Source organism: Zootoca vivipara, chromosome 4 (genome assembly GCF_963506605.1).
Source record: "Zootoca vivipara chromosome 4, rZooViv1.1, whole genome shotgun sequence".
Classification (NCBI taxonomy): domain Eukaryota; kingdom Metazoa; phylum Chordata; class Lepidosauria; order Squamata; family Lacertidae; genus Zootoca; species Zootoca vivipara.
The window spans coordinates 31,241,947-31,254,110 of NC_083279.1; the positions used below are offsets into that span (position 1 = coordinate 31,241,947).

The 12,164-nt window shown below is 42.9% G+C and overlaps 1 protein-coding gene across 2 annotated transcripts in view; it reads right to left on the reverse strand.

Annotated features, from left to right (window-relative positions):
- The window catches only part of CYFIP1 (cytoplasmic FMR1 interacting protein 1), a 61,654-nt gene that overhangs the window by 1,687 nt on the left and 47,803 nt on the right, over window positions 1-12,164 (reverse strand). For both annotated transcript variants that reach the window (XM_035116313.2, XM_035116314.2), the window contains exons 24-29: window positions 11,920-12,063; window positions 9,714-9,804; window positions 5,119-5,249; window positions 2,574-2,646; window positions 1,266-1,360; window positions 773-1,011 (exon numbers count right to left, since the gene is read on the reverse strand). In XM_035116313.2, the coding sequence (XP_034972204.1) occupies window positions 773-1,011; window positions 1,266-1,360; window positions 2,574-2,646; window positions 5,119-5,249; window positions 9,714-9,804; window positions 11,920-12,063 (773 nt within the window). The remainder of the gene's footprint in view (window positions 1-772; window positions 1,012-1,265; window positions 1,361-2,573; window positions 2,647-5,118; window positions 5,250-9,713; window positions 9,805-11,919; window positions 12,064-12,164) is intronic.

Here is a 12,164-nt window from a genome sequence, read left to right on the forward strand (position 1 = left end):
TTTACCATCCTCCTCTTCCATTGTTTCTGAAGAACAAGCCAGTGACTGGCAGGAACACAACTGCTGAAAAACTAAAACAAAACTAACCAAAGATTGGTTTTTTTAAATAAATAAAAGCACCGCAAATTTCCTGAGATTTCCATAGGCTAATATTAGGGTACTAGTTTGGTGACTAATGTTCAGTTCAGTTCAATTTATTTTGTTTAGTGAGCAGCCATAAAAGTAATTAGCACCAAGAATACTGCTAATAATCGTAGTTTACATTTCTACTCCCCAACCTTTACAGGATAAATAAGTTCCCATTCCCCCTTTTAAAGTTTTATTAGGCAAATTTGTAAAGCCTTGGTAAGAAATTTGGTTTTAAAGGATATATATCTCTCTACATCAGACAACAACAAAAAACAGGTCTTTGCCAGAAACGCTCTTCCCTTCTGCAATCTTAACAGTGGGCGGATGCAATTGTTTCTAAGGTCATACTAAAAAGGGCATTCAAGGAGTACATGAGACGACTATGTTAGGAGTGCTACAATGATCAAAAAGAATTGAAATCACACATTTAATATTTCAGGATGGCTTCAGTTCTGTGCTCACATCGCATTCCTTCCCTAGAAAAACTCGTAATACAGATTGACTTTTTCCCTCTTTCCATTTGCTGTGTGATCAAAAAATTCCAAATCGATCTCATCGTTTTCTTGGTGACATCCCACACCTAGCTACTGAAATAAGCAAATGTTATAAACGGGGGCCTTAAGCAAGCACTCAAGATACGTACTCCACGGTAAATTCATGAGTCCCCACAGGAATGCAGTAGACAAACTGCATTGCACTCCACAAGCGATGGAATTCCACGCATTCGTCAACGTGCATCACACCGTTGCTGGGGAGAGGCCCACGCCAGATTGGGTCATCAAGGAAGGTTCGAATCCTGGTCAAGATGACTTCAAACATGGACAGCCCACAGCAGAGGCGCTCCTTGGTCAACAAGTCTCCTTCTCTCGCGATGGCAATTTGCTACAGTTGCAACCAAAGAGAATACCATGTTAGGACGTAAAGAAGAAAATTATCTCCGGAGAATTACCGCAATGTCCCCGTAACCCTGTCTCCTGGCATTGAGCAACTGGCAATGTGCTCGAAGTAGTTGCTCTATCCAGCAGCCCTAACTGCAAACCAAGTGATGTCCAGGCATCTTTTCCCTTGTACTGTGGGGTGTTTTTTTTTGGGGGGGGGAGAATACAGCTTTACTGCCCAAAGAATGAAAGCTGTACCTGAGGTGTTCCTAGTCTTTCAATCAGTGGAACGAGGTGGAGTGGAGCATACTTTGATTCTAGTCTCTTCATTTTAGCATCCAGTCTTTCACCCTCTGGAAAGAGACAACATTATTTTGTTTTTTTTAAAGGGAAGTAGTGCTTAAAAGAGAAACACCTTTGCATTGTTCCAATAATGATTATGCATTAATTGTATTGCTTTTTTTAAATCCCATAATTTTCCACATTATGCACTCAAGGAGGATAGCAATCAAAAAGACCTACCAATAAGAGGACAATAAAATACAGTACAAAACAAAAACAAAAAACAAGAGTCATAAAGAACCTAGCACTTAAAGCAGGCATCCCCACACTTCGGCCCCCCAGATGTTTTGGACTACAATTCCCATCTTCCCCGACCACTGGTCCTGTTACCTAGGGATCATGGGAGTTGTAGGCCAAAACATCTGGAGGGCTGCAGTTTGGGGATGCCTGACTTAAAGGAAAGATCTGAGGATCAAAATGGTTTCCTTTTGCTTGATTTATTCCTCTGCCATAGTTTCCTTTAATTAAAAAGAAATCAACAGCAGGGCACTCGCAGTGGGAGCTGCTTACTTGACTCCTAAAATAAAGCTATTGTGTTCCAACATACTTTTCTTCCCACACACATTAAAATCAATTAGGATAAATCTTATCAAACACAAAATTCCAGACTCCAGGGAATGGAATTTTATGTATAGGGGAACTGATTTTCAAAGTTTTCAAAAGGCATTGGCTTACACATCATTTGCAACAAGGAAATGTTTTGCAGCAAGTGGGCGAACTGAACTGGCAGTGATGCTGGCCAATTTCTTGGCTGTCTATTGAGATGACAAGTTTATCTGCTTTTAAGCAAGGCAGGGGGAAAACTGCTTGGCTTCAGTTGCCAAACTAGTGAGAATGCTGTTGGTGGGTGGGGAGGCAGCAGGAAATATATGCTGCTGGCAACCGGAAGTGGTGGAGAAACACTGCACTGCGCAGGAAACCCCCCCCCCAAAGTTACACAAGGGGCTAAGCAACACTTTTCACAACGTGTTTTTCATCCCAATGATTTCAGTGTAGGAAACGGTCTCCCTATTCCTCAGGCTTCATGGCTCAACCTACTTACTCTTCACAGGTGGCCTACCCAATTTGTAACTTGCCAAACCACCAATGGCAGACATGTATCGTGGCCCGTTATTCCCCCTCCCCTGCCCGTTTTTGCAGTCCCAAGCAAGCAGCACCATCAGGAAGATTACGGAACCCTTGGTCAGCACATTCAGGTTGACGGGTCACTGTAAGGAGACATACCTTTGACATGAACTCTTGGCAAAATATTCTGGAATGGTGCAGCATGCAACAGATCACACACTTCCTCCAGTGACTGCAACAAAGTGGACAGAACTCATTGAAAACACAACACACAGCAGCATTCGACGGCACCAGTTCAGCCAGCTAAGCACTTTTCAGAAGCAGCGCATGCCGCCTTGGCCTCTTGCAAAACTTAATTGCAAGAGGTTGCCTTGGGCTGAAACAGATGCGACGTGGCAGATCTGGGATTGGATTTCTAGATTCTGCTTCGAACTCAAAAGCAAGGGAGGAACAACACCAGGTGGATTTAAAATTTTGCCCCACGCCATTTTCCAACTCTCAAGATATTAGTACTATGGCAGATTTACATTAGGCAAATAGTACAGAGGAAATGGGTTTAAAACAAAAACCCTCTTACACTAATCAAAGCTTGTGCATGGTTGTGTGTGTGTGTGTGTGTGTGTGTGTGTGTGTGTGTGTGTGTGCTTTAATGCAAAATTGAATCTTGGATTTTCTGCGTCACATTGATTTCAGTCTTCAGACTCTTAATAAAGCTACACCTTCTTGTTAAAACAGAGAGCCTATTCTACAGGCAGAATTAGAAAATTTATTAGCATTCTCTACCAAAAAAACCTAACACAATGTTCAAGTGGTAGACTGAGAGATGTGAACCAAGCAGTGACTCATGCTTTTATTTTTATCAGCATTATTTCCATAATCCATTATCTCCCAAGGATAGCTCCCGCAAGGGAAGTAATTCAAAGACCTAGTCAAGTAAGGGCACTGTCCATTCTGAAGCAATCTCCGTAACCTAGGTAATTCAGTGAAAAAACTAGCTCAGATAATTAGCCCGCTTTGGCAATGCTTTGTTTTTCCTCTTCAAATGCACAAGGCAGCCAGGCAAAATGAAAGCAAAGTGTCATTTTAGAAGGCAGCATCAGGTCTCATTTCTGGAATTTGCCTTTAGTTGCCACCCTCAGTATAAGAGAACACACATATACCACACATTATAACTTAAATGGAACTGATTTGTACCCATCATCCCTTCTTCTTATATTTCTATACCTTACACACACAAAAACACACCACCCACATTAGTTCCAGCTCAAAACCAGGGTCGGTCACATTTAGCTAATCGGGCAAATATTTCCAAAAATATACGCTCAAGTCCCAAGTGTACAAAAAACCAAATTAGTTAACAGCTACTGTTCAATGCTAACTTGCATCCAAAGAAGCGCCAGCAAGAGGATTAATTGAACTAAAAAATATATATTCATTTTGTTCATTGCAGTGTTTGTTTTTCTGTTATGAGTGACTATCTTCTCCACTGTCCCTGGGGGGAAATGTTTATGAGCCCCGAAGGCAGGTATATCTGTCTGTCACTTGCAAATCCATATAATCATTACCAATAAACGAAATAGTCTTGCAAAGTTTTATGCAATGAGACTATGGTTTAATGGTCCCTTAAAGGTTCTTGAGCCCGTTGGCATCTGTCTGTCTCGAGACAGCCTAAGCCTTTTGTCCTTCCGCAGTTACCCTGCAAGGCAGAGGTTTAGGATCAGAGTTTTCCTTCTCCTAGATGGGCTACCTCATCTGCCCCTCACTTCCCTCTACAGCATGTGCAGAAACTGCCTTCTGGACCATTGGACCAGCTCAATCCACCAGAGCCTGTCTTCAAATGCAGAGGAAGTCCCTAACCCCCGAGGGTTTGAGACCCATTGGTTACCCTCACTTGGTTTAGCTTGTCAGTCAAAGCTGTTTCCCAGGGTGGCTGCTGTTTCATGTTGAGCAGCAGGTGAGAGCTGAGTGCAGGGTGGGGACCAAAGGTGGAAAAACTACCCTGTTCTTAAGTAACACGTTATTTTCTCTATTGCAGCCAAGTTCCACAGCTTTTGGTGCCAGAGTTGAATTGTTAGGCTGAATGAAAAGAGATGGAGTTGCCAGCATGTACTTTTTTAAAATAAATAAATAAATAAATAAATAAATAAATAATTTATTTATTTATTTATTTATTTACAAAAAGCTGCAGTCACCTTTCCTAATCTGGACACCAGATGGCATCAGAAGAACACAACATTTCTTTGCAAGTATAAAAATGAAGGAAATAACGTGTCTACCATTTCTGTAATTCTGGATCTTAATTCGCATAATGAATTCTTTCCCCGACTCTGCCTCAGAAAAGTTACTTCCAAAGAAATAAAATTTTAAAGGACTGGAAAATTATCTTGAAACTTACAGCTGAACTTGTGCCACCTGAAAACAAGTAAAATATTAGACAGTACAGTGGTACCTCTGGTTAAGAACTTAATTCGTTCCGGAGGTCCGTTCTTAACCTGAAACTGTTCTTAACCTGAAGCACCACTTTAGCTAATGGGGCCTCCTGCTGCCGCTGCGCCGCCAGAGCACGATTTCTGTTCTCACCCTGAAGCAAAGTTCTTAACCTGAGGTACTATTTCTGGGTTAGCGGAGTTTGTAACCTGAAGCGTTTGTAACCCGAAATACCACTGTATTTGAAAGTGAATATAGATTCAAATCACCACCTTACCAAGCTCTGTTCAATGAGGAGGCAGAAAAGGATAGCGTTTCCCACTTCCCGCAGATTCTGGAAACAGACAGTTTTCAGTTCCGCATATTCAACAATATCCTTCAGCTGGTGATGGAAGAATTCCAGAATACCTGTGACATAAGATGAGGAGAGAGAGATTGTGGAAAGTGAGATAAATCAACACCGCAATGAATTTGTGCACCAGGAAGTAAAAGTAAAAATTCACAGAAAATTAGCATCTTCCGAGATTTTGATCAACACTCTCATAAGGGCAATATTCAACAGGGACAAAAATACTGTATTTGACAACTCCATAGGCCAGTGGTTCCTAATTTGTAGTCTGCAGACCCCAGAGGGGTCCGCATAACCCACCCAGGGTGCCCATGGCACATATCCGTCAGGGACATCCCGTCTTGGAGGACCATGCTATCATGCATGGGTCACATGACTTGTGCAGGAGCACAGCCTGGAAGATGCATGTCCTGGTTTTGTGCTAGTACATGTTGGTGGGTATGGTGGAACCATTCAAAGGACAAAAACTACCAAAGAGATATTGACATTTTGAAAAACGGGGGCTCCACAGTGCTTAGCTAAATTGGAACCACTGCTATAGGCTGTAAGGGGCTTCACTCAACAACAAAGGTCACCCAATCCTTATGGAATATTGGGTAGGTCATACACAGGAGCTCTGAAGGTAGACACATAAAAGCTCTGTACTGTACACATGTAGGATGTGTGCAAATAAGCATGTGTACAAACTTCTGTGGTAAGGAAACAAATCATGTCTAATAAGCAGATTTTATACCTTTACTTTTAGGGGTTTGTTTTTGTTTGTTTTTAACGTAAATGCTCACTGGAAGGACAGATCCTGAAGCTGAGGCTCCAATACTTTGGCCACCTCATGAGAAGGCTCCCTGGAAAAGACCCTGATGTTGGGAAAGATTAAGGGCACAAGGAGAAGGGGACGACAGAGGACGAGATGGTTGGACAGTGTTCTCGAAGCTACTAACATGAGTTTGACCAAACTGCAGGAGGCAGTGGAAGACAGGAGTGCCTGGCATGCTCTGGTCCATGGGGTCACGAAGAGCCGGACAATAAACAACAACAACAAGTGGTTTTTTTGGCGATTTTTGAAGCTTATGCAATCTTTACCTCCAATTTCATGGGCTTAGGATCATACATAATCAGTGTGTTAAAATATATGTGCTAGTGCAATATTTACAAAAAATATCCAAAAGTTAGGGAATAATCTTGATAACCCTCTGTACACTCAGTAAGCATGCATTAGTTATAATAGGAATTACACCTAAGAATACATTTATTTTTCCATATGAGAGTTTAGGAGCTGCCTGTTATCCAAGATACTGGAGATGGCTAAAAATTGGGTGTGTACTAAACACTTAGATTGTATTCAGATGATCCTTCAAACCAGAAACGTCTACTTCTCCTTCCCATACAGTTAGCAGAAAGCACACAATCTCAAGGTTCAAATAGCTTCTCATTCATTATCTGCCAAACCGTGACCTGAAGTTGGTTTAAGCTTCAGTAGAGGGTTAGCTGGTGACTTTCACCTTCCTTTGAACTACAAGGCATGCATGAGCTATAAGGTAGATGGGTTTGGCTAATCTTTGTCCGAGGATTAACATCTTAGAAAAATTAGGGTATGTACGAAAACACATCACAGGAGACAGCTAGATAAAAAACTATGATAACAAGGAGTCAATTTTGATACTCAGAAGGCTAATAATAATAATAATAATAATAATAATAATAATAATAATAAACCATTTTAGAAATTTGATGCCTGCTGATTCTGCTAGAGGGCGAAGTGAAGCTAGGTGAGAGTTACCGTATTGGCCCAAATATAAGCAACACCCCAAAATAAGCCGCATCTTTAAAATTTGGGGGGACGGTGACGGACAATACTCGAATATAAGCAGCTCCCTTAAAATTCCGCAGGCACTCACACCCGTTCCGTTTTACTGTATGTCTGTTTCAGCAGCGATATCATAAAAGCCAATTTTTGTAAGGTCGTGAATTTAAGCCACAACTTTTTGGGGAAAAGTGAGGCTTATATTCAGGCCAATACAGTAATATAAAGAAGGCCAGAGTTTATTTAAGCAGATACAGTTTGGATACAATCTGGAATACCATCTCTCAGTAATGATTATGGCAATCAAATATTCTTTCTGCTGAGTGTGGGATAGGAGTACAGAGTTTGATTTCTATTTAATTGACTCTCCATAATACTTACTAAAACAAGTGTGACGTTTGTATAAAAATTCCATTGCCTAATTTTAAGGTAGCCGACCAGTGAACCCCTCACACTTTTTAACAATGGCTAATGAGGCGGTAAATCAGCTTGAAAGGAGAACCACAGGGTTCAACAACTCAGAACCTCTTTGACTTATGTTCAGTCTTGCTAACAGGAGTCAAGCACCTAATAAGAAGTTAAATCCAAGTCAAATGGAGCTCTAATAAGGCTCAGTAATACGGGGAGCTAGGAAGTAAGAGGGAAGAGGAGAAAACATACTCAAAGCCAGGAACAAAGGGCAATGATTCAGTCATGCTGAAATTGCAGAGGTTAGGCTCAGAGAAGAGAATAAATCTCAAAATTGCAGTCGAACAATAATGGCTCATCAGTGATAATTCTTCTGAAGTGGCATCCCAGGAGCAGCTGCCCTTACCAGGGCCATTTGTATTAAAGAGCTAAAACACCTACTGAATACAACAAGCTTTAAACAACACATCAATGTTCCAGAAGTCAAAGACAAGCAAATATGTTGTCGGCATCTGCAATGCCTTGTCTCCCACGTCCACACAAGAAGACAAGAAATAAGCAAGAATGTTTGCAGATGCTCTCCACACTTGGGAGCCTTGGGTGGGAACCAGCCCAAAGTATGTAGTGGACTGTGAAGGAGAGACCTGAGAGAGGACTAGGCAGGTGAGGAGAAGGGGCAGAGGAGATACAAAGAGAGCCAAGGGTTGTGTTAAGGGGGTGAGGGAGGGGAGAGCTTAACGTTGCTCTAAGGGGACAGGTAGGGCTTGTGGAGTTGGCCAGAATAATAGTGCATACAGGGAGCACATGGGAGTGGCAGCTGCGGCAGAAAGCCAGAGTGTTATAAAAGTGCAGGAAGGCCACAAAAGACGTACTGCTGGGTGAGCAGGGAAAGGCTTTGTTGGAAATCAGGAGCCTAATATTTCCCTGTAAGCGTCGCATTGTGGGATGCAGGTGGCGCTGTGGGTTAAACCACAGAGCCTAAGGCTTGCTGATCAGAAGGTCGGCGGTTTGAATCCCTGTGATGGGGTGAGCTCCCGTTGCTCGGTCCCAGCTCCTGCCAACCTAGCAGTTCGAAAGCACGTCAAATTGCAAGTAGAATAGGTACCACTCCAAGCAGAAAGGTAAACAGTGTTTCCGTGCCTGCTCTGGTTTGCCAGAAGCAGCTTTGTCATGCTGGCCACATGACCTGGAAGCTGTACACCGGCTCCCTCGGCCAATAAAGCGAGATGAGCACCGCGAGATGAGTCAGTCACAACTGGACCTAATGGTCAGGGGTCCCTTTACCTTTACCTTAAGTGTCGCATTTATTGTAGCATTGATGAGATCTCTGTGTCCTTGGTTTATGAACTTAATCCGTTCCTGAAGTATGTTCTTAAACCAAAGCATTCTTAAACCAAGGCATGTTTTCCCATAGCCGCGGGGGACTCAATTTACAAATGGAACACACTCAACAGGATGCGAAACATGTTCTTATTCCAAGGCAAAGTTCACAAACCAAAACACCTACTTCCGGGTTTGCAGCGTTCTTAATCCAAGTTGTTCATAAACTAAGCTGTTCTTAAACCAAGGTACCACTGTAAATGTCAAGTTATGGGGCACCCTGCCCCTATGGGGGCAGAGGGCCTGGAGCAAATCTCATGATATGGCCTTAATCTCTCCACTGCCTCTGCTATCATTGGAAAAGGTGGTGTCACTGAGCCCTGCTCCCCGTATTTTACTTTATGTTGTCGTTGGGTGTTATCCAACTAAATAGTTCCACTGACACAAGGGCTTTTAGCTGTGCAGTGGAAGAGAATAGAGGGTGGGAAGGTTCTACTGCACAGCAACAATAACAAAAACCTTGCTCTGGCAGAACTGTCTAGTTGGATACTGCCCATTGTTTTGCTGGCACTTTAGCAGCAGTGAACCCACCCCCCTACCTGTGGCTTACACTTTTTATTTTTCTAATGTTTAAAGGCAGCATTGTCGGTGAGTTCCTTCCGCCTCCTTCCATGCTATAGGAAGGGAGGAGGTGGAAGCATTGGCAGATTGATGGCAGATGGGGAAGTCTGGGGATTGACTGTGACCCCTGGCACGAAGCGAGGGGTCCAGGGTGGTGCCCCCTATTTGCCACCACCCCAGAGATGGTTCTGCCCTCATACCCACAGAATGTATTTTGAGAAAATATGGAAACGCACTGCACAACAATGTGAGAACGAAATTGTTCAGTACTGTTTGCCTCTCTAAACTGTTAAATAATGTACTTATGTACTTAAAGCCAAGGAACGAAACTGGCACTTAACATTGGAATGACATGATCTAAAAGGTAACTTACCCGGGGAGCCATACTCATGTCTGGGTAACCTACAGATTTTCGGCATCACTTCCATTAACGTCTTCACATATTGCAGAATAGTGCCTTGGAGCTGCAAGAACACACACAGGTGATTAGTATTGCTGAAGAAAAACAGAAGTCAGGCTGGGACACACAATAAACACGAGCTGGTGTATTACTACTCCAAATTGTAAATGCAGCCCCTTTTCTCTCTGCCTCACCCCCGGCCCCATACCACCTGCTGCCTGCCTGTTCACTCCAATAGCTAAAGGAGAAGGAGGGGGCAGGTCCTTCAAAGAGCGCTTTTGTAAAGGGCTTACAGAAGGCTCAAAGGGAAGTGCGGAGGCTGTCCTAAAGTTCTTTGTATGCAGCAGAAGGGCCTTGAAGCTACAGCATGTTCCCAAACATCTGACAACCACCTAGCTGTTGAGCACTTGGAAAACCAGTACGAGGGATTTTGAAAGGTGGGTGGCAATGTCCGCCTGTCAATCCTGTGACATCATAAATGTATAATATGACTGAAAGGTAGGTAACCCCACCCAACAGTTTAATTTGATCCACAAAGTGAATCCTGGCAAGAATCTGGCCTAAGGAGCCAAAAAACGTTCCCCATATGAAAAGCCCATTAAGAGGCTCTCCTATGGTTTGGGGATCACCAGGAAAGACCTCGAATGTGTTGTTTATGGTGTGTGTGTGTGGGGAGAATAACCCAAAACAGGCAAAAGCAGCTTTGCTCAAGCTACTTTTTGCACAGTGCCTCGCCCTAACTTTCGCCAAGTCTACTCTCTCACTACCAGGAGAGGCATCATGGATTATGTGCGTGGGGCTGCAGTGGGAGAGGAGGAGTGGGGAAGCTCCCATGCACAAGCAGACCCAATGTTCCCCTGCAAAGGCAAAACCCAGAAATAACCAGTAGTTTTATATTAGCCTGGAGCTGTTCTCGACAAACACTACAATGGTGTGCAGGTGTTCTTTCACCGAGACCAATTTTTTATCTCTTGTCTGCTTATGAAATGTGATTCATACCCAAGAGCTTTAATTTTGCAGCGAAGGGTCTTCCTAGTACGCCAACCACTTGTTTTGCCTTCAGGTCTGAAGAATAGGTAACTAAAGTCAATCTGATACGTACTAATGGATAGGTTTGTCCTATTTTGCCCACTATATAATTAACTGTCGGGAACAATGTTCACGAAGGCTTGAAAGGAGAGAGAGAGAAAAAATCTCCTAGCTGTTGCTCTAACCAGTAAGGAGGGGGGGGGGGAGAGAAGTAATCAGAAACTGAGAGATGTGCAAACTGAGGTGTTTTTAATTTAATGCCACTGGTTATAATTTGCTGATTTGTACTTCCCTTATGCACGGCTACCTAAAGATGTTCATTATAAAAGAAACAGAGGTTCTGAAAATCTTCTGGCTCTAACACAAGACTTAGGAGAGGGCTGAGGAACCTTCTCTTAAACTGGTCTGCATTCCCTCAAGGAAGGCAGAAATGGGCAAGGAAGGACATCCCAGTCACAAACATTCTTACACTACCATCCCCTATCCAGATATAGTCATTTAAGCTTCTCCATGCCTTCTCTCTCTCTCCCATAAGCATAGGGAAAAAAGGTCCCAATGGTGGTGAATGTGATTTTCTTTTGTAAGTCAAACTGCCACATGGGGGTATGAATGAATATGCACGCCTTATGCAGCATTTTAAGCCTAATTTAAGATAACTCTGGGCCAGATTCAAAATACTTTGTCTTTGTAGGCAGAACTGTGCACGCCAAGGAGTTTTACATAGCAAGATTTTTAATGTCTGTTCATTTCCTAATCATTTTAAGTACTAGAGAGTCTCTCTCTCTCTTTCTCTCTCTCTCTCACACACACACACTCACACCATTTCTTTTTCTCTCTCGTCAAAAACAAGAATTTGTTTCATGCAAGGCACTCGCGTGGTTCATTTAAATTTTAAAACGTGTGATGATGCTTCCAAGTATCAGACACATCAGGCATGTCTCTTCACACACATGCCCACCCCCACCCCACCCCAGTTATTTGCTGTTCTCAAACTGTTCTCTTTTGTACCTCGAGAAGCACGTATGGTTATCTTGTGCTTACCCAGTCAGGTAAATGTTTGCTAGAAGCTCAGTAAACTGAACAAGAAGAAACAATTCCCCTTCCCTTAAAATCAATACTGAAATGAAGAACAGCATGTGGGGCAATGTACCAGGCTCTTGACGACTTTCAGTAACTCTTCCATTACCACAGCAATGCCTTGGTATCCCAGGAGTCTGCAGATGACTTTGAAGTGGGGAGGGCCAACAAAATTCCTGTAATTGCTATAAATACTGGAGTAGGCCAGATTCAAAGCCTAAAGAGGAAGAAAAACACACACAGTTGTAGCTGGAGGACCTTTCTCCCTGTCAGGCAATCCTTCCATGGGAAACATTATTTTTCTGATCAAGCATTTTC